The 21,324-nt window shown below is 33.5% G+C and overlaps 2 protein-coding genes across 4 annotated transcripts; both read left to right on the top strand.

Annotated features, from left to right (window-relative positions):
- The first annotated feature begins 1,305 nt into the window (after positions 1 to 1,305).
- LOC101218703 (ACT domain-containing protein ACR4) lies at positions 1,306 to 7,637 on the top strand. 2 transcript variants are annotated; one of them, XM_031888141.1, is made up of 10 exons: positions 1,306 to 1,546; positions 1,645 to 1,848; positions 4,981 to 5,045; positions 5,261 to 5,333; positions 5,421 to 5,466; positions 5,558 to 5,672; positions 5,756 to 5,823; positions 5,909 to 6,502; positions 6,612 to 6,716; positions 6,809 to 7,637. In XM_031888141.1, exons 3-10 carry the CDS (start codon positions 5,042 to 5,044, stop codon positions 7,148 to 7,150), a joined length of 1,347 nt encoding a protein of 448 aa, XP_031744001.1. In that variant the 5' UTR covers positions 1,306 to 1,546; positions 1,645 to 1,848; positions 4,981 to 5,041; the 3' UTR covers positions 7,151 to 7,637. The 2 variants fall into 2 exon arrangements, with proteins under 2 accessions (XP_031744001.1, XP_004144160.2); XM_004144112.3 differs by lacking the exons at positions 1,306 to 1,546; positions 1,645 to 1,848 and having other exon boundaries at positions 4,177 to 5,045.
- Positions 7,638 to 14,910: 7,273 nt separating this feature from the next.
- On the top strand, positions 14,911 to 21,032 carry LOC101218935. 2 transcript variants are annotated; one of them, XM_031886737.1, is made up of 6 exons: positions 14,911 to 15,207; positions 15,844 to 15,952; positions 16,372 to 17,373; positions 18,196 to 18,309; positions 18,732 to 18,881; positions 20,699 to 21,032. In XM_031886737.1, exons 3-6 carry the CDS (start codon positions 16,597 to 16,599, stop codon positions 20,837 to 20,839), a joined length of 1,182 nt encoding a protein of 393 aa, XP_031742597.1. In that variant the 5' UTR covers positions 14,911 to 15,207; positions 15,844 to 15,952; positions 16,372 to 16,596; the 3' UTR covers positions 20,840 to 21,032. The 2 variants fall into 2 exon arrangements, with proteins under 2 accessions (XP_031742597.1, XP_004144161.2); XM_004144113.3 differs by lacking the exon at positions 15,844 to 15,952 and having other exon boundaries at positions 14,913 to 15,207.
- Positions 21,033 to 21,324: the final 292 nt, after the last annotated feature.

The raw sequence follows: 21,324 nt of genomic DNA, 5'->3' as shown, positions 1-21,324 counted from the left end.
AATAATAACAGCAGTTATTATTGATGAACCATATTACAATATACAAATTTATTACTAACAAATCATAAAAGTTTATCGATTTTACTATGTTTTCAACTTTTCTTTAAATATTACTTTACATTTGATTATTATTCATGAAATTGTTAACTATTGAACAATTATTATATATACAAACCATTAATTCTTAACTTGGTTAAATATTTAAGATATCATCACCGTTATATTATGCACTTGTTGAAAAGAAAAACAAAACAAAAAGAAAACTATAGTAACTAATTTTTATCTATGAACACGTAAAAGTTTTGTTTCTAACGAGTAACTAGCAATGATTTAAGGTATGTTTAATTTAAAAAAAATGGTGGGTTTAACCATCACCAAGTGTCTTTAAAAATAAAATTTTCTTTTTCTCTTCTAAAAATCCTTGTTCATAGTTTTAATATTCTTCATTGTAAATAGTGAATTATTACAAATGTTAATATAAATTGTGTAATTGTTACAAATACAAAATGCAAAGATTAAATGCAACTTTTACGATAAAATAAATAAATAAAAGAATAATTTGTATCCTTATTCCTTGTTAATAAATAAAATACAGTAAATATAGTAAAATTTTAGATTTGTTCTAGTCACTAATAGCAAAATGAATTAACACATTGATGGTCAATCGTCATTAGTGTTTATCATATAAAATTTAAAATTTTATTGTATCTTGTAAATATTTTCATCAAAATTTTTATTTACAATAATTTTTATTTTCAAAATATGTTCCTTTAACCCGTATAATTTATTTTCTAATGCTCTAAACCCTAAATATTAAAAAAACAACCATTTTAGCTCTTAATAATATTTTTTTTTAAAAAAATGAACATGGATGGTCACTTTTTATAAAAAGTGAAATGCCAAAAGTGAAGAAATCCAAAAGTAAAATTTACACAAATGTAACAAGAATGAAAATATTTATAATTTTTATAAAAAATATAGAAAAAAATCCATAAAACACGTAGAACTTGAGTAAAGGTAATGGAAGATCATATTCGACATAAAATTATTGAATACAAGGTAATAGAAGATCGTTTAGATCGAGGATAAGACTATAAAATTATTTATGACCGATTAAAGACGAATATTTTTGTTATTTTATTTTTCTTTTTCAAAATTATTTTACGTAAATAGTTTTCAATTTTTTAAAATTCCTTGGAAAAAAAAACTATTCTAACTTTTTTTTTTCTTTTTTGCTTGAGTTCATGAAATTAAAAATTCCTTTGATCGGTAAATTGGCAAATCTGATCGGTAAATTGGCAAATCTGAACATGAACAGAGGAGGTTCAGTTTGCCAATACCATCATCGAACGCCTTGTCTTTTCAATTTACTTACAAATTCGTACACTCAAAAAAGGCAATTCGATTCTCCATTTCAAAGCCCGAAGAAGATACGGATCATCATCAATCAAAAACACAATGTTCATCAATAAAATGAAGACCCAAAACCAGCAAATTCTGCCCATTCTGAAGTGCAGCATATCAGTTTTTAATGATCTTTCTTACTGTATGTAAAGTTTACCACATACTTATATGTACAAGCATCTCTGGTTAGTCCACTCGGCTACGCCACTAATAGCCCTGAAATTGAACTGCTAGCTGCAGCTATACGTATGCAGAAGGACAGAGACAGAGACAGAGAGAGAGACCTTGTGTGCCCTGAATCGCACAAACAGGCATTGTAGAAATTTGGTGTGTGGGGGGAGGTGAAGGATCATGTGACAGCACCACGAGGCCGGCCGGCAGTCGCCTTAAGACACGCGTGTATGCGCGCGCACCAAGTGTTTGACAAAATGCCAAAACCAGCAGGTTAGTGTTTTGTTTTGTTTTGCCTATAACTATAATCTTACCCACTGCTAAACTAAGTTTAAATTTGTTGTTTGCGCTTAACACGCGCGTATGCGCTCCGAGTGTTTGACTAAATGCCAAAACGAGTAGGTTAGTCTTTTGTTTTGCTCAACTATGAGTAATAACAAGCCCCCACCACTCATCTAAATTTATTTATATATTTTTCTTTATTTCCAAAGGTTCATTTTAATCATTCTACCTTCAAATTTTAAGCTAAAGTGGATATAGTTTAACTTTTGAGATTTCTAGTTTCAATCCTTCCATTATTGTACTAAAAAAATGGCAGGTAGATTGTAGTTTCTATACTTTTTATATTTATTTTGATTATCTACTTTTATAATTATCCATTTCTTAAATGTATTTTTTAGAACATGATGAGAAATGTGGTTTTTAAAACACGGAGAAATTTATTTTTTAAAACATGAAAAAAAAAACCTAAGACGTTCAGTCCTCGAGTTAAAGCTTGTGTCTAAATGGTATATGAACAATTGTCTAATGGGTCAAGAAATTTATAATGTTATGTATAATAGGTCTAGGACATATTTGATTTTTTTACAAAAACAAATTCTATATTATAAGTAAATTGGATCTTATAGCCAAAGATCCTAAAGTTACAATCTAGTGTGATTAGATTTGTAAGTTTTGAAACCATTCACAAGAGGTTTTTTTCTTATACACGAGAGATGAATGATTTATTGAATAGAAAATTGAAATTTTAAAGACTTGTAGAGGATATAACTAGTTAGATTAAAAAATTAGGATTTTAAATGATATTTACCCTATCATTAGAGTAAACGGAAAACCGCGATTCATACTATGACAACAAATTTAAAATAGATAAAGGGATCAAAATGATTTTTTTAGTTCTTTTCAAATATAGTAAAATGGACCAAAATATTTATAATATAACAAAAATTTGAAATCTATTAGTTATTGACACTAATAGATATTAATGCACTTCTATCCGTATCTATCATTTACATCGGTATCTATTATTGATAGATTATATAATTTTGTTATATTTTGTGAAAATTTTTAACATTTTTGCCATTTAAGATAGTTTTTTTTTTTTAGATTATTCTTTTGGTAAAGGGACATAAATATTTTAAGTGATGCAATAAAGGTTGAAAATGCAGGTACTAAAAAATGAACTTTATGTTGGAAATTAACCAACCAAAATAGAACTTAATTAAACCATCTCAACTAACATCCCCTCCACAACTGTTATCTTATTATATAATTAGCAATACGTTGCGTGCATTACGTTGAAAGAAACTGAAATTCGGGTAGTTGATTGGCTTCTGTCTCATGTTTATTGCTATCCGAGCTGTATTTGGGTTGTTCCTTCTTCTAGTCCTACTCACTCTTTTCCAGGGATTGAATGTGTGTCTCATTTGATTTGATTTGATTTTATATAAGTGATATAAGTGAAGTTTGTCTAAATTCATTAATGGGAATTTTTATTGGGTTTATTCATTTAAAGTAATAGGCATGCCGCATGCATAACTTTTTTCTTCTTCTTCTTCTTCTTTTTTTAGGGGGGGGAGGGGGGTAATGAATGCCCATTTATCAAACAACTTGTTTAAGTCCAATTAAGATACACTTAATCTTTACAACGTGATTTTTTAATTCTTTTTTTCTCTTTCCTCCTGTGGACTAGTATGAAGTATTAATGTATCTTTTTATGAGTGGGGAAGAAATGTTATTGGGACTGAATTTTGATTCTATGCTAAATTTATGTGTAGATTTAAATTTTTTGTGAACTCATTTTGACTTTGTGACTCTCTCAACTATTCAAAATGCTGAAGTTTTGGATGAAATAATGAAGCTAATGGCGAGATAGAGTTTAGAGTTTTAGTTTTAAACACCCAACTCCAACAATAAATTCGACCATCCTCTTGAGACTTCAATGGCCAAGTTGTAGTTGAACTCTTTATAATAAATTAAAAAACGGCCATATATGATTATTTAGAAGTTTTTAAAAGATAAAAATGTTAAAAGGAGTGAGAGAATGAGTTCCATCACTACATTGTAGTGCATATAGTCGTTTAATTTTTAATTAGTTTTATCTAGTGATGATTGAAGCAATGAAGCTCACCTTTCTATTATTATTTTTAAAGTTTTTGTTCGAGCTTGATATAATATTAAATATATCTTGATGGATCAATTTAAGATTTTTGGTAAATTAATAATTTAGAAAAACCCATGATACAGAGTTAGAGTGTGCTCAGTGTTGGATGTAATGTAAATCTTAATAGTTAGAAAGCAACAGGAAAAAACTGAGTAGTATAATTTGTTTAGGGTTCTGGTTCAAGATTGAATTTAATTGTAATGAACAATTACTAAAGTGATGTATTGACCTAACTTCCGTAATAAATGAAATGGAAGCTGTCAGCTTTGCACATTTTCAATGAGCTACACCACATACAACTAACAATAATTATTACATCCTCAGTTGCCCCCAATTTGTAAAAAGAGGAACATAAAACAGTTATGGGCGTTAATACACTCAATAAAATTGGCCGTAAGTTGTGGTAAGATTTGGCGCCGCTCGGATTGGCTTAAGCTCCACAAACCTTGGAGCTGTTTCAGGTTTTAAACCTCAAACAACACCTGTGCTGTTTCCGGCATTCAAAGATCCGGCCGGCCAGAGTCCTCTGGTCGTTTTTGGGGCTTCAGTTCTGAGGAAAATTTCTTGGATTTTGATATGAATGTGCTGATTCAGAATGACTGAGATTGGAAGTGTAAACACAAGGACAAAGAGACCAAATAATGGAGATTAAATCTCCATTATAATTAAATAATTGGAAAAAAAGGGGTTGAGAGAGAGAGAGAGAGAAGGGAAGTGGGGAAGAAGTGTTGTGTGTTATCTTGTACTTTTTTCAAGTTGCAGGTTTTGGAGTATCGTGTCGGGAGGTCCTATTTTTTTACTATTATCTTTTTGGTAAAAAAAATGAATTGATTTTTCAAAATACTTTGTTTCAATTTTCAAACCTTCTCAAAGTGAGCTCGAGATCCCCTTGGGCCTGTGTATATAATCTATGCCTTTGCTTTCTCCTTGATGAATACAAAGCCTTGTTTGCGGCGTTTCAGAGAAAACTAAGAAGAAACCTTGAACATTCTCAAATAGATTACTAATCCTCAGAGATCGCAAATGGGTATGTTCTCTTCTATTTTCTTGCTCTTTTGCTTGCCCCCCCGTTACTCCGTTCTTCGATTTCTCTTTCTTATTTGGGACCTAGTCTTCTCTGGTTCCCTTGTCTGGATCTCTCTCTATAATCCTGGCTTTTGAACTTCTTTCCTCATTGGCCAAACAATATTACCCAGGCGTATGTTATTTGTTGGTCTAATTACCCTCTTTCTCTTATTACAGCAATCGACATGAACTTTTCCCATGATATTGATGATGAATATGTGAAATTGATTAGAAGAATGAATCCACCCAGGTACCTAATTTTCTTCCTTTCTCTGGATGAATAAGCATAACTTTCTTCTGTACAAAGAATAAGATTTAAGTTATTACCTATTTTCAGGGTTGTAATTGACAACGATGCCTGTAAGGATGCTACTGTAATAAGGGTATGGTTTTGATTTTGAACTCTGTTTCTTGTTTCCTGAAATCTTTCATTTTGGGTTAGTTTTTATATTCATTTCAACAATTTTGTTGCAGGTAGATAGCGCCAACAAACATGGGATTCTTCTTGAAGTCGTTCAAGTCCTTACTGATCTTAATCTTATTGTCACCAAAGCCTATATTTCTTGTGATGGTTGCTGGTTCATGGATGGTAAGTTTCTTTTTCTCATTCTCACTTTTATCGATTCTCTTCCCTATCAAGATTTTCATTTGATTTTTTGGCTTCTTGGACAGTTTTTAATGTCACTGATCAAGATGGAAACAAAGTTACAGATGAAGGGGTTTTAGACTACATCAAAAGGGTATGTGCTTGTTTCTATATTTCTTTTGCATCTTTTATGTGCTTCAATCAATTAATGCAACTCGGTTTTGTTTACTTCTTTTCAGTCGCTCGAATCGGACTCTTGTTTTGCATCTTCCATGAGATCTGTGGGTGTAAAACCGTCTGTTGATTACACTGTAATTGAGCTTATTGGCAATGATAGACAAGGATTACTTTCTGAAGTAAGTGCTGTCCTCACTCACCTCAAATGCAATGTTGTACACGCTGAGGTTTGGACTCACAACACACGAGCGGCCGCCGTGATGCACGTTACAGATGATGAAACTGGTTCTGCAATAACTGATCTTGAGAGGTTGTCTAGGATCAAGGGATTACTTTCAAACGTACTGAGGGGAAGCAATAGCAGGTCCAAAGGAGCTAAGACTGTTGTTTCTCATGGAGTCACTCACATTGAGAGAAGGCTTCATCAGATGATGTTTGCTGATAGGGATTATGAACTTCTCGACGAGGATGTCATGGAAGATCAACAAAAACCAAATGTCAAGGTTGTGAATTGGTGTGATATAGACTATTCTGTTGTTACCATTAGGAGCAAAGATCGGCCGAAACTTCTTTTCGACACGGTTTGCACTTTAACCGATATGCAATATGTCGTTTTTCATGCCAATGTAGTTGCTGAAGGGACAGAAGCGTATCAGGTAAAAATGCAATCACTTGCCTCTTTAACAACCTTTTATAGAGAATATGGATTGGTCTAATCTCTTTATTCTTGCACCTTATCTTATCATCTCTATTTTGTAATTCTAGGAATATTACATTAGACACATAGATGGATCTCCTGTTAAGTCTGATGCAGAGAGACAAAGAGTAATTCATTGTCTTGAAGCTGCCATCAGAAGAAGAGTGTCTGAGGTAAACATCATTTCCTTGAAAAAACTAATGAGTAATGAAGAGATTTTAAAGATTTGTTCAAATTGTTGATTTGTTTTTCCATCTCTTTTCAGGGGTTGAAGTTAGAGTTATGCACAACAGATAGAGTAGGCCTTCTTTCCGATGTTACCCGCATCTTTCGAGAGAACAGCCTGACTGTCACAAGAGCAGAGGTAACAACAAAAGCCGGTAAGGCAATCAACACGTTTTACGTCCGCGATCCATCAGGGTATCCAGTGGATTCAAAGACAATAGATTCAATCCGAGAATTGATTGGACAAACAATACTGAAAGTGAAAGGAAGCAGTAGTCCTAAAGAACAGAAACAAGCTTCTCAAGATTCACCAACCAGGTTCCTATTTGGTGGTCTTTTCAGATCTAGATCTTTTGTTAATTTTGGGTTAATAAGGTCTTAATCATGAAGAAGAAATATAATGCTGCTACTCAAAACTGACTCCAAAGCCCATCCATCATGTAAATGAAAAACCTCCCCATTAATACAATTTAGGAACAACAAAAACATAGAGCAGCATCAATCGCTTCTTTCTTGTACATAGTCCTTAGACACAAGAATTAGGACCTTGTTTTAGCCTTTTATTTTTCTGATGTAACCAAAAATCAAGGGAAGAAGAAAAGAGGGGGAAAAAAAAAGTTAATTTTTATTAATTATGTCTGTTTATTTGGTTAGGGTAACATGGCTAGAATGAAGGGTTGACATTTATTTTGGATTTGAGCTCAAATTTCTAGAAAAAATTTCCAAGGTTGAGGAACCAACAATGGAAGTATCTTGTTAACATTATATTTGGGTTATTTGTTAAGAAGACTTTGAACTTAAAGTTAACGAACTTTGATATTTTCAATCCCTCCAATATGGAATGAGAATAGTGGTCTGAACTTTGAATATTTATTTATTTTTCTCTCTTAAAGATTTTGGTATTATTAATCAAAAGTCTATAGAGACTTTGATGATGGGTGGTAGCCTTTTTTAAATCACTTTCAGATCAAGACAGACACCTAATGTGTAATTTTCCAATTTTGTTAGGAAATTCTTTAGATTTTTCCTTTAAAAATGACATTAAAATAATTCATTATGGGAAGTGATTTTGATTGTGACTTGTAAAAAGTATCCCACATGACGATTATGAAAATCTATGTTCTTAGATCTAAATATGATGATATTTAATTGGAGATCATATTACATCCACTTAATTATATCTTGGCTACAAAATTAACTAATAAAGTATATAAAAAAAGGGGGTTTTTTCAATAATAATAAAAAAAAATACAAACTATTCGTAATAAAAAAATCACTAAAGAAAAAAAAAAACTCAACATTTAATTTTGACATATTTTACAATTTTCTTAAAGAAAAGTAAATAGAGATGGATCGACATTATGTAGTTTCTTCGCATTATATCCATTTAAATCAAGGTTTTGGTAATGTTATATGCATTTTCTTTTTTTAGAAAAATATGTCATCTACGGTGAATTGTGATTGAACTATATTAAGGAAGTTGTACAACTATAATGAATTAATTAACTCGTTATTCCATTCTTCTTTTCTTATTTATGATGAATTGCTAGATAGTTTTTCCTACTAATTTATTAAGATTTTGGTAAGAGAATAATTTCACTTCGACAATTCTGGTAAAAGAATAATTTGAAGTTGATTTTAAATAGCATACTAAATTGTAGTTTTCGAGTACATGAACGCATTCCAACCAAAACATATACAAACGTAAACGATAATATTGAAGATGTGATAGAATGATTTGGTGGCTCAATCATACAAATTTTAGAGTTCTAACATATTTGACCTAAAGCAATATTACATTAGTGACAACCCATTTAGGGTATTGTCGTAGGTAAAAGTTTCTTTCTAAAAACGATCCCATCTAAAAAGTTATGAGATAGGTTGATTAAAAGCAGAGAATTGCTTCACGTGAGATTATGTTAATTTGAAAGATTTTTGAGACAATTCGGCATTTCTTAATACGTTTTGGCATGAATTCAAGCTTTTTGCCAAAGTACTTTTGAATCTTTGGCTGTGAAAAAAAGGAGAATGGGAAAAAGCAATTTGGTTATGGGAAGAAAGCTTAAAGAAGAACACTTTTATTTGTGGAAATGTTCTGAGAGAATATAAAGAAACTTTATGTATTGAAAATTCATTCTTTTAGTTGTAAGAGTTCAAACTCCACAAGGGAATTAATTGGGAAATATGAATTATATTCTCTCTCACATCACATTCTTCAACTAATTACCAAGGTAAAAATATACAAACAATTTATACTACAACTTTAGTTTCTAAACTTTCAATTAAATTAATCGAACATTCATATATATATATATTAAACATATTGATTTTGTATTTAATATTGTTCATAAATTAAAAATAAAAGTAAAAAACTAAAAAGCTCAACTCAATTAATTTTTTCTTTATCTTTTAAAATTGAAAGCGAGAAATATGTTATCAGCACTCATATTCGAAAGCGGTTATCAGTGACGACTTCTATCAACAATAGCCAATAAAAGGTAAAACTATCCTTTTAAAAAACAAATTTTGTGGTTTCAAAAAATAAATTAAACTATGAAACTTAATTAACACAAAAAAAGAAAAAGAAAATTAAAGGTGAAATAAAGAAAGAAAAAAAAAGACAATTATGGGGAAATGATGAAACATAAAAACAGTAATATATATATATATAAGCAAAGTGAAGTTAGGCATGTGATTGCTGCAGTTTCTTCTCACTGAAAACGATGCGTTTCACTTTTTATATTTTTCTTTGCTTTCTATTATTTATTTCTTTTGGGGCAAAGGAAAGGGAAATAAATAAATAATAATAAACTTATCCCTAACTCTATGCATTTGCGTGCTTTGATTCTTTGTCTCACATGGAATCTCTTCTTATTTTTTTGGTTTTTTCTTTCTTCTTCCAATTTTAAACTTAAATACTCAAACTTATCAATATTTTAAAATTAGATCATCAAATTTACATAATTGTATAAAGTTTCATCATTCTATTATTGTAACGTTAAAGGTTTTCAACTGTTAGGTTACTTTTTAAAAGTTCTTATACAACAAAAACAAAAATAGGGTTAGATTTGTTTCAATAACTTGCTAATGGTTGAAGTGAAATTTTGGTAGCTCAATTTTCATATTTTTATGAATTATGAATTATATTTTGCAAACATGAGCATACATTTAATTTTAACTTAATAAAAAATTGAATAAGAAGGAAGACATTTAAATTATGCATAACTCATATCTTACCATAAGAAAATTAATTTTATAATTTTATATCAAACTCCAACAATTAATAAAGAATAAAGATGGGGGTTTTCTTTCCTTAATAAGTTTGACATTATTGGTTTTATGGAAGCAAAGGGATCCAAAGGCATCAAAGCTTGGGAATTAATGGAGGATTTTGGAGCAGACGCAGCTGAGTTTCCAGGCTTTCAAACCAATGTTGCGCATAGAGACGACATCGTTTACCGGAGGTCGTTGACTCGGTTGCAACGTTGTGCTCCCCACCCTCTCTCGTTGCCACGCCCTACCTCTTTTCCGTCGTGTGGTGGTGCATCGAAACAACCTCCTCCTCTGGTTGAAAACAACAACAATTGTTCTTCTTTTTCTTCAACATCAAATAATGCATCTTTTCATTGTATAGATCCGATCCCATTACTTTCACCCCTTGTATGTCCGTCATTGTTTGAGTCTCACTGTGTCATAGAAAAAAATGTTACTACAAAGTCTAGTCGAACCAACTTGTAACTCTTGTATTGGTATATTTCTATCTTAAAAAAAGTTGGATTATTATAACTTGTTTGATTTTGGAATTAACGTTTGTTCAATGATATATAGATTTAACCACTGGAAGAAAACGTAAAGTGAAAAAGAAAATTAGAAATTTCAAATCTGCCGTTAAAAAATGGAAAAGAAAAAAATGTGGCTGTTAGGCAGAGGCCTACTCATCGAGTATCAATGGGCCCGAGGGAACCGGCCCGTAATCCTTCCACCGACAGAAGCGGGGGGTAACGCTGCTCTGTGAGACCAGCCTTACGCGGTATCCCCCACTCTATAGGCAATGGACTCAAGGCCTTCGCCCAAAGCCCAAGGCCCAGCTTCCTACTTGGAATGGGCGGGCCAGGATAATATCCGAAGAAACCCTACCCGATGGGCTGAACCCGCTTTCGACCACTTTGATGCCTCCATTTGGATTACAAGCTCACATTACTGAGCTCGGCGATAGCAGCAGGTTGGGAGCATCTTTATTAAAACTATTCTAAAGAAAATTTTAGCGATGTGGGATTTCTTTATGTTCAGACAACTTGTATACTCTTTTTGCTTCTATCTCGTTGGGGAGTCAAATGTGTCAATAGTTTATATATATGTTGAGGTAATTCTAGTATGTTCCAATTTAACATTTTTAATCTCATTTTTCACAGGTATCACTTTTAGGTATACTTAGTTGTTAATTCTACCCTAACATTTAAAAAACCATTTAAACTAAAATGTCAGTTGCAAAATAACTTTAAATTTAAAGTATGCTATTAATTTATTTAAAGTTTTATTGGGTACGAAAATAATCAATTAAAAAAATATTGTATCAATCTTGTTCAGTTACGATCTTTTAAAAGAAATTAAAGCTTATAAAATCTGACTTTCAACTTCAAATTTCTTTATTTGTTATTTACTTTTTTCCTAAGAGATGGACTTCTTATAGGAAGAACTTGAACTTACTTCCCTTAAATTTATGAACAAAAACTCATTTATTCAAATGATTTCAAATTGGAGAAGCGATTCTCAATAAATCACAATGCACATAAATAAAAAGAATGAAGAATATTTTCAATACATATAATATTCTCTTTTTATAACGTAAAGACGAAACAACTACAACAAGATATATAATACAAATGTTTCTTTTTAGACAAACTTAAAGACTAACTCCAACTAGATGACTATATATCTCTCCCGTTGCCATGCTAAAGTCAATTAGAATACTCTTATCCATCGCCACATTTTATGATTATGAAATTTGGCAGATGGATTTCAAGACAACTTTTTTAAACAAAAATCTTGAAGAGAGTATCTATATGTCTCAACAAGAGGGGTTTATAGAACAAGATCAAGAACAAAAGGTTTGTAAGCTTAAAAAATCCATTTATGGATTAAAACAAGCATCTAGATTCTGGAATATAAGATTTGATACTGCGATCAAATCTTATGGCTTTGAACAAAATATTGACGAGCCTTGTGTTTACAAAAAGGTCGTCAATTCCATTTTAGCATTTTTAGTCTTATATGTAGATGATGTTATACTTATTGGAAATGACGTAGGATATCTTACTAATATCAAGAAATGGCTAGCTATGCAATTTCAAATGAAAGATCTGGGAGATGCACAATACGTTCTCGGAATCCAAATTGTTCGAAACCGTAAGAACAAAACACTAGCCATGTCTCAAGCATCTTACATAGACAAAATGTTGTCTAGATATAAAATGCAGAATTCCAAAAAGGGTCTGCTGCCGTACAGATATGGAATTCATTTGTCAAAGGAACAATGTCCTAAGACACCTCAAGAAGTTGAGGATATGAGAAATATTCCCTATGCTTCCGCTGTTGGAAGTTTAATGTATGCAATGTTATGTACTAGACCTGACATTTGCTACTCAGTAGGGATGGTCAGTAGGTATCAATCCAATCATGGACGTGATCACTGGACAGCCGTTAAAAACATTCTAAAATATCTTCGAAGAACAAAAGACTACATGCTCATGTATCGTACAAAGGATCTGATCCTTACTGGATACACTGATTCAGATTTCCAAACTGATAAAGATGTTAGAAAGTCTACATCAGGATCAGTATTTACTCTAAATGGAGGAGTAGTAGTTTGGAGAAGCATAAAACAGACTTGTATAGTTGATTCCACAAAACATTGTTGATCCTTTTACAAAAGCCCTCACGGCTAAAGTGTTTGAGGGTCACTTACACAGTTTAGGTCCACGATGTTTGTAAACTAGGACAAGTGGGAGACTTATTGGGCATGTGCCCTAGTTTCTCTCATACCACTAGGAGTTTTAGTCCAAGTGGGAGTTTGTTGGAAATCTTTGTCCTAAAACTCGTAGTTTGTAATAATATTTTGTTTCAATAAAATTGTTATTGAGAAATTAAATATTATAATTCTAAATCCAATAAATCAAGTTCTAAGGCTATTTTTTGAATAAACTTGAACTTTATGTGTAAACATAAACGTGGATCAAGTTCGAGTATATATAGCCTAAATAGTCTATAGTATATGAAATAAAGGTTGGGCGCCTTATTTAGAGAAACTATGGATGCGGCCCACTTTGTAGTACAAACGAGGTGATCCTGAATCGTTCATGTAGAGACATGAAAGTGGGGGCATCCTATGTAAAATGTTTACATAAGACTGAACCATGAATTAGTCATTTTTACGTTATAACACCGTTTACTGTTTAAAACTGACTATCTCAATTATTGATGACCTAGGTAACTTAGTCTTAATCCTGAGTTAACTATGAACTCTTGTTCACATGAGATTATCCTTAGATCTGCATAGGTGAGGGCAGCTCATCAGCGTTGGCCCAATAAGCCTCCCATTTCAGGGGTAAAATCAGGTGGATAGCTGGGAACATAGGGTACAAGATGGAACTTACTCCTACCCGCTTTAGGATTAGTAGATAGGTTGTTCTAAGTACTGAATCCAAGTCTTGAACAAGGGGCCCCACCCTCTCATTGGCCCGAGAGGGATTAAGTTTATAGGTTGAACCTTAAACCAATTGTTCAATAGTGGATTAGTGGGACTTAAGGAGCAAGATGTAATCTTGGGGGTAAAACGGTATTTTGACCCAGCCAAGGTTACGAGCAACCTGTGAAGGATTAACTTACTGATTATGGTTTTATCAAATGGACACAAATATATCTATAGTGAGGGGAGTGCAACTACGGGACTTTAGTGGAATGACCAGTTAGTTAACGAATGTTGATTAACTCGGTCTAAAAGAGTTTAGCTAGTTAATCTTGAATCGTTGGAGCCCATGATCTATAGGTCCATTAGGTTCCTCTGCTAGCTCATATGGATTAAACTTAGAACAGTGTGATGAAATAAGTCGAATTGGGAGAAGAAAGAGAAACCGACAAATATAGTGATATAGTCGTTGGTCTTCTGATTGGAAATAGATACATACTATAAGTATGAATGGAGATTCATACTAAGAAGCTCAGAATGGATGGAATTGGTCAAAAATAGTAAAAAGTCAAAATGTTGACTTTTGACTTTGAAAAGTCAAATTTTGGAAAAATGATTGCGGATTCATGCCGGGAGGTTGGAATTAGTCAAGACGGACAAAATAGTAAAAAGTCAAAATATTGACTTTTGACTTGAAATATCTAATGACCATTTTACCCTTGGACTAAGTTAGCGGGAAAATTCAACATTTTGTTGGATAATCCCACTAACTCTTAGTGGGATATGTGGCTATATGAGATATAGACACCTAGCCCACTAAGTTCCACTAATTGTTAGTGGAACATTAGGTGTTGAGATTTGGCAAATTAATTACATGCATTTTTGCATGTAATTAGGTTATAAATAGGAGAGTTTTTAAATGGTTGAAGACTTTTGCTTTTTTTTATTATCCTCCAACATCTCAACAAAAGAAAATATTTTCTACCTTCCAATTCTATTTTATCTCCATTTCTTTCTACACCAAATTGGGTCCCACAACCCGGTTCTTTGTCCAAGAGGATAGTAGTTGAGTACTAGTGATGGTCTCGGTTTGAATTGACAAGAAGGTATCAAAGTTTTTTGAAAAGCTTCAAAGGTAATATTTCCTAAAACCCTAACTTGATTAGTTTAGGGTTACATGTTAATTGCGGCAATTAGGGTAGAAATTCGATTCTTTTTTCCGCTGTGCATGTCTTAGTTCTATCAGAATGAAAGTTTTTATAAATCTATCATTTTTCTAAATCAATAACAATGCAATGACATTTGCAATATCGGAAGCTATTGAAAAAATATCGTGAATATGATCGAACCTATTGATAAGACATTTTTAATTTAGAATGGTTTTTGGAATAGGATATTAAGGATTTTAGTTTATATAATGATTGGGAAACCTTTCCTATAAAGTAATGTTTGATAGTTGGTTTGTTCATAGTTAGCAAGAAGAAAGTCCCAACCTAACTTTTCCTCAACAAGCTTCCTCCCTTCTTAATCCTACCTTATGCTAAACTCAAATTACTTAATCCCAAGAATTTTCAATTCAGTCAAAACTTTCGGAACACGATCCACGAATGATTCAATGATTCTCTCACCCACCGCCACCGGAGCCCACTGAAGGAATATATGAGATTGAATTTCTCCGTCGCCAAAACCACCGCCAACTGCCACTTCTTATCTCTGTCGTCGGCAGCTCTCTCTTTACATCTTCTCCGTTTCAGGTATGCGCATCGCCCAACCACATATTCCCCCATTTCTGCCTTGCCCATATGACCTAATTTCTTGAATTTGTTTATTCTGCTTCAATCTGCCTTCGTTTGTACATGCTTGGGTGTATCGATGTGAATCTCCTTCCCTTTTCGTGTTTTTCATCATCTGTTTGTGGATTCAACTTTTGGTTCTTTTATTGCTTTTCAAGGGGAAATATAAACTTAAGGCGTCCGTTGGAATTGGATTGCCAAGAACCCGATTCCGACGTGGGATTACGATTGTTTCCCGATTCATGGTTTCTATTGGATTAGGGTGTGGTTGCTTATTTCAAACTAATGGAGACTATGGGGGTTGAGAGTTGTCGATTTCTAATGAAGAAACGTGATGATGGGGTTGAAAGATAATGATGATTTTGCTTTTCACATACTACTAGGAAGTTTGTGTATAAACTTTGCAGGCGATGTTTGGAGGACACCGTGTTATATAGCATGGATTTATATAGCTGGAGGTTATGAAATGTCACGATCTTTATTAGACCTTCTGCAATATTCTTTTCTTTTAGAATCTAGTTTTTTTTTATCAACTTTTCCTCACTTTGCATGTTGTCCCTAGGGTTTAAGAATTTTCCATCCATGATTTATGTGTAGGGAATCATAGTCTCTCTTGCAACATTGGATGACTTTTGAAGACATTCACGTGTTACCTTGTTTCTTATTCACCCTTGCTCGCACATATGTGTGTGGGTGTGTTTATGTGGTAAGCTAAGCAATCTTATTCTTAGATGTCATATGGGCGAGCATTTTGAATTCGTTTTTGGAGTTACGTTTTCAGAGGATAACTTACAAGTGCGTGTGTATTGCATATCTTTGTTAATTTTGAACATTCAGTTTTTCCTTTGATGTGTTTGTTATAAGGATACCTCTTTCTTGTTCTAATGATAACTCTTAAGATAGTTTTCTTTCAATTGAAGAGAAAGTTATAGTAAACGAGCCCATTTTAAGAAGACTTTAGAAATATAGGATTAAAGAAATTTTGTCATGATTCATTATATTCCTTGTTTCATCCAGTAATCTTTACCACAAAAAAATAGATAGCATACAGCTTATTAGCTTATGATTATTTTCTTAATTTCCATAGTATTCTGTGTTGTGATGTTCAGTTTTATTCTTACATAGGGCGCAAAAATGATGGTGAAAAAAGTTCTGGTTTCCGTGGAGTAGACCTTTGCATTCGGTGCTCTCCTTTGATATTGGATTTTGAATCCCCTAATATGATAAAGTTTCTTCTCTTTTGTAAAGTTATTTTGCTTTGCGGGACATAATGGCTTTCTCTGTTTTCTATCAGTAAAAGTTGTCTTTATACATAATATTGTGAAGGAGATCAGTTGATTTAGTGGAAACATGGCGAAGGGAAGTCATGAGAATGTTGCTTTTATAGATGTTGAGAATTATCGGTTGGATGATGTTATCATCATCGATGATACTCAATGTGTAACTAAGGATTTTCAAAGGGCCAATATATCAACAGAAAGCAGAAAAAGTCCTTCATGCATATATGTAGATGATTGCAGCTCAGATGAGGATGCCTGCTCACCTTCAAGAACATTCCCTCCATCGTCTCGGCGGCATTTTGTAGAGTTAGATGGTCGACAAAGCCGAAAACAATATGCATTTTTTATGGGGAAGTGTATGCAAAGCAACTGTGGGAAAGCACCTGCTAGAAATCATTTTGGTTTACATGTCAGTGCCCACAGCAGTTCCTCAGATAGCGATAGTTCTGATTGTGAAGTTATGGAAGGGTCTTTTGAAAAGCTCCGACAACAGTGGGAAGAGGCTTCTTTGAGGAGAAAGCATGATGATCGTCGTGCTTTCTTCACAGTAGAAGACCAAGATAAGGCATCTGCTTCTCATGGTGGTGATTCTGATACAAATGTTGGTGTCGAAAATCAAAGGAAGCAGCAATCTGAAGTACAAGTGTGTTCTAGTCCTGAAAATGCTGAAAATGGTGGCTGCTGTTTGTTGACTGAATTAAAGAGCAATTCAACTGAAAATGGTCCTCCAGTACCTCTCAGTGCGAAAGGTTTGATTTGTGAACGAGAGAGGCTGAAGGAGACTGATGAATACAGACGAGCAATGGAAGAAGAATGGACAACAAGGCAACAAGAGCTACAAATTCAGGTCTGGCCATGAATTGACTTTTTATATAAAATACAATTACATTTACCTCACAAACTAAAGAAAATTTATCCACCAATGGATTTGCTTGGCACAGTTTATTGCAGTGTAATATTGTAAATTTAAGTTTGCTAGTTTCTAGTTGCTAAATGGTTTTGTCTGGTAATTTGTTAGTTTACTTGTTAGTAACTGGCTTAAAATAGTGTGTTAGTCTCTTGTATATTAGGATGACTTTTGTGTAATGATAAAAACTTGTGATTGGGAATCCATGGAGTTTAGGCTATTTGATACTGGGTTACAGTAGCTGAGGCGTTCCTTGCAGAGATAAAGAGACCATGGACTGAAAATTTAGTTGTCATGATATTTTACAATTGTTAAGGGCATGTTTCTGCATCCATCCTCTGAAGGCTTTCCTTTGCTTTTAACAACTTTCAATGCTCATCAACTTCAACCCTTGGCATTGCTCTACTTGTAACAATAAGTGATCTGGACATGTTAATAGGTTGAACTCCTATGAAATTCTGAAAGGTCGTTTATGCCAGGAGAATGATCTTTGTGCCCTACTATTTGAAAGTTGAGTAAAATAAAGTATGTCTTCTAGTGAGAAGATGTATATAAATGATCATTAAAAATGAATTTTCCCTTATTTTGATCTCATGTATGTTTTTTCCCCAGCATTAAGTTACCATTCTTGAGAAAATAGGCTTCTGAGTTTTGATTCGTACTGTGTTCTAGAAGGAATAAAATCAATTCTCAAAGCCCGTTCTTGTTATTGGAGTAAATTTCTGAAAATAACCCCTAAATTTTACCCCCACTACTTTACAGGCTGAAGAAGCACACAAATTGCGTAGAAAAAGAAAAGCAGAGAGAATGCGGCTATTAGACATGCAAAGAAGACAAATGAAACGTTTAGAAGAAGTGAGAGAGACACAAAAGAAGGTATTTGCATATACTCTTCTTTAGCTTTTTGGTTTCTGGCTAGATTTTAACCATCATGCAACGCTGTTAGTAATATTCTGTTTCTTTTTCCCTTTGAACTATACCTCTTGTTTTGGGGTTATTCAAATTTCTGATTCTTAAAAAGCTATGGTACCGAGTTAGCATCATAATAGGACGTCTCTTTTTGAAATGGAAAACCCAATTGATTTGGTCCAGATTGGTTTTGTCTGTTTTTCATCTATTCTTTTTTGTTTCCAAATCAAGGAAAGCCATTCAAATGGTTTATTCTTTTCAATCTTTCATCGTGGTTGTCTATAAGTAAGCTAGGGAAAACTAATTACATATATGATATACCTACCAGAATTCACGACAGTTTATTAGAAGGATGCTTTTCTTCTCATTTAACATTTCTCATATTTCAGGATGAGGAGAATATAAACATGAAGGAACAACTTCGTGCAGATGTGAGAAAAGAGCTTAGTATGCTGGAAATGAATTGCACTGATATGGCCTCCTTGTTACGTGGCTTGGGAATTCAAGTTGGAAGTGGCTTACAGCCTTCCTCACAAGAGGTATGCTTTAAATTTGTTCCTGAATGAATATGAACATCACCATCCTGAGTGTTTCATGTTTTTTTCAATAGATCAAAGTATCAAAAACAATATGCTCCTTGCATATTAGTATATTTGTGTGGGAATTTTATTTACTTGGGGGTTACGAGCAGCTCCTATTCCTTGGTGAAGCAACTAATGGAATTCAAATACCAGATATAAGAAGGGAAACTGGAGTCGATTGTTTTAGATCAATCAGCCTGGTAAATGGAATATATAGAGCTATTTCTAAGATGTTGGGAACTTAGAAAAAGATGACCACTTTCGTGGTTTCTTTTGATCAAGCAGACTTGTTATGGGAAAGACAAAAGGTAGTGGATTTGATTCTTATTGGAAGTGCGATGGTGGATAAAGAAGGCAATGATGTGACTTGGAAAGTTCTCAATTTTATTTCATAATGCCTCGGCGATGTAGATTACAGTAACACCTTACCCCACGATTAATGAACTTGGGTAAATGAACTCTGAAGGCAACGTCTGAAGTAAAAATAAGCTGTCAGCCAAAAGGAAAAGTGGGCAGTAACTTGGCAATGAGTATATCTGGTATGTGTCCAACTTGTGTGGAGTGTCCAATGGTCCAATGCGTGTTAAACACTTACACTTTAGCTAGACTAAAATGTCCACGTTTCTTAGTTTTCGTGAGACAAACAAGTTAGTTTTGAAATGGAACTGAGCTCAAAGGGGGAGCCTCCTCGACCTCAAGTTCCTCAGGATGAGTAGTGACATTTTCACATGGTCACTGTTGTTGCAAAGGACGATTCAATCCATGTGGGCCAAAGAACTTATTTTTCCAACTTGACTGAGAAAGGAATGTCTTTCAAAAACGGCCAATCTGATAGCAAGACATGCGCCAAGGTCAGCTCTGACCGTTTTGCCTGATCCCAAAAAAGGATGCGTGAGGTGAACAGGACCAACATTGCCTAGTAACCTGTATTGATAGCAGCCAACAAAAATGCATTTGCAAGTGAGACTCCACTCAAACCTTTTATATATATTTTCAACGCCTCCCCTTGCCACCTTTAGATCCATTGGCATTTGACGGACTAGATGTGAAGTCACATACAGCACCTCATGGTAACGTCCAAGGGTCCATAACGCATGGTATCTGAAGGAAGACCCATTTTTTTTACAACTGAACTTTTGAACTGACCTCTTCCTCAAGACTTGAACAAGTTCAGGCTCATGTTAGTACTAAAATAAGTTTTGGAGTACATAACCAAGCACCACAATGGCTCGACGGCTCAAGATTCTTTAATAAATCATACAAGTCATCTCGGTTACTGACCACACTAATCTTGGACTTGACATCGCAAGTTTACCTCGTCCAAAATCACACATCAATAATCTATGTCTCAAGAAGAAGAGAAATATAAATCATATGTTTGTTTACTTACTGCCCTTTTGCTGCCAGAGGTTGGTTGGTCCTCTCGACTGGGAAAATATTAAAATCTCCTCTTTCACTTTGATTAAAGACACGATGAAATGTTTTGACCATTTGGCAACTCTCTTTAGATGGTGGTTAAAAGGCAAAGCTTCAGTTTACTAATAGGGAACTCAAAGAATCCTTCTTAATCTTCTAACTCTTGTGATAAAAAAACTACATAAGAATGACAAAGTAAGTGTTGAGAGATACTTTTGTTTACCAACAAATCCTATTAGATTAGATAAGCTGATTCAAATCCGCAATTTTCATAGACGTGATATAAGAGATTAGGAGCTTGTTGGAAGTGAAATTAAGTAATAAAGGTATGTTTTTTGTTGTTGTTGTTTATGGTTCAGGTGCAAGCAGCATATAAAAGGGCGTTGCTTAAGTTTCATCCAGATCGAGTATCAAGCACAAGCACAGACATACGCCAGCTCGTGGAGGCTGAGGAAAAATTTAAACTTATTTCTCACATGAAGAAAAAATTTATGTGCTAACAAACTTGTAATTCAATGCAACCTTCTTTTCTTTTTAGGCTAATGTCGTATACTTTTGTTTGCTTTTTTTTTTTTTTTTAGTTCTCACAGGTACATCATTAATTTCTTGGTGGGTCTCATAATACGTGTTAATTTTTTGTTGTTATTTTTATTTTTAGTGGTGAATAGTCGTAGGAATTCCTTGTTTGTACTATTGTCCGACTAGATTATCATCCCACCCCACATTTTTAAAGAATAATAATAAAATAAATAAATATTAAAAAAAAAAAGAAGAAAAAACATCTCATTTTGGAGCTTTTAAGGGAGAAAAGAAAGTTAACAGTGAAATTATTTAAGAATATTCAGCCTAAAGAATATGGTAGATTGGGAAGCAAAGAGTTACGAAATCTAAAGAGATGACATTTTGTTCAAACACACGTTAGATATAAAATGACATTTTGTGGGTCTCATTTCTAATTATTTTGCTCAAAACACGTTAAAAGTGG

Source organism: Cucumis sativus, chromosome 6 (genome assembly GCF_000004075.3).
Source record: "Cucumis sativus cultivar 9930 chromosome 6, Cucumber_9930_V3, whole genome shotgun sequence".
In the NCBI taxonomy this organism is placed as follows: Eukaryota; Viridiplantae; Streptophyta; class Magnoliopsida; order Cucurbitales; family Cucurbitaceae; genus Cucumis; species Cucumis sativus.
Note: the sequence above shows the minus strand (reverse complement) of the source record. Positions and strands in the feature narration are given on the sequence as shown.

Bases quoted from the DNA above. Each gene is read 5' to 3' on its own strand.
- LOC101218703 (XM_031888141.1), top strand. The intron at 5,824-5,908 runs GTATGTGCTTGT...ACTTCTTTTCAG, and splicing joins TTTTAGACTACATCAAAAGG to TCGCTCGAATCGGACTCTTG. The intron at 6,503-6,611 runs GTAAAAATGCAA...TTGTAATTCTAG, and splicing joins AAGGGACAGAAGCGTATCAG to GAATATTACATTAGACACAT.
- LOC101218935 (XM_031886737.1), top strand. From the start codon at position 16,597: ATGGCGAAGGGAAGTCATGAGAATGTTGCTTTTATAGATGTTGAGAAT. The intron at 17,374-18,195 runs GTCTGGCCATGA...ACTACTTTACAG, and splicing joins AACAAGAGCTACAAATTCAG to GCTGAAGAAGCACACAAATT. The intron at 18,310-18,731 runs GTATTTGCATAT...CTCATATTTCAG, and splicing joins TGAGAGAGACACAAAAGAAG to GATGAGGAGAATATAAACAT.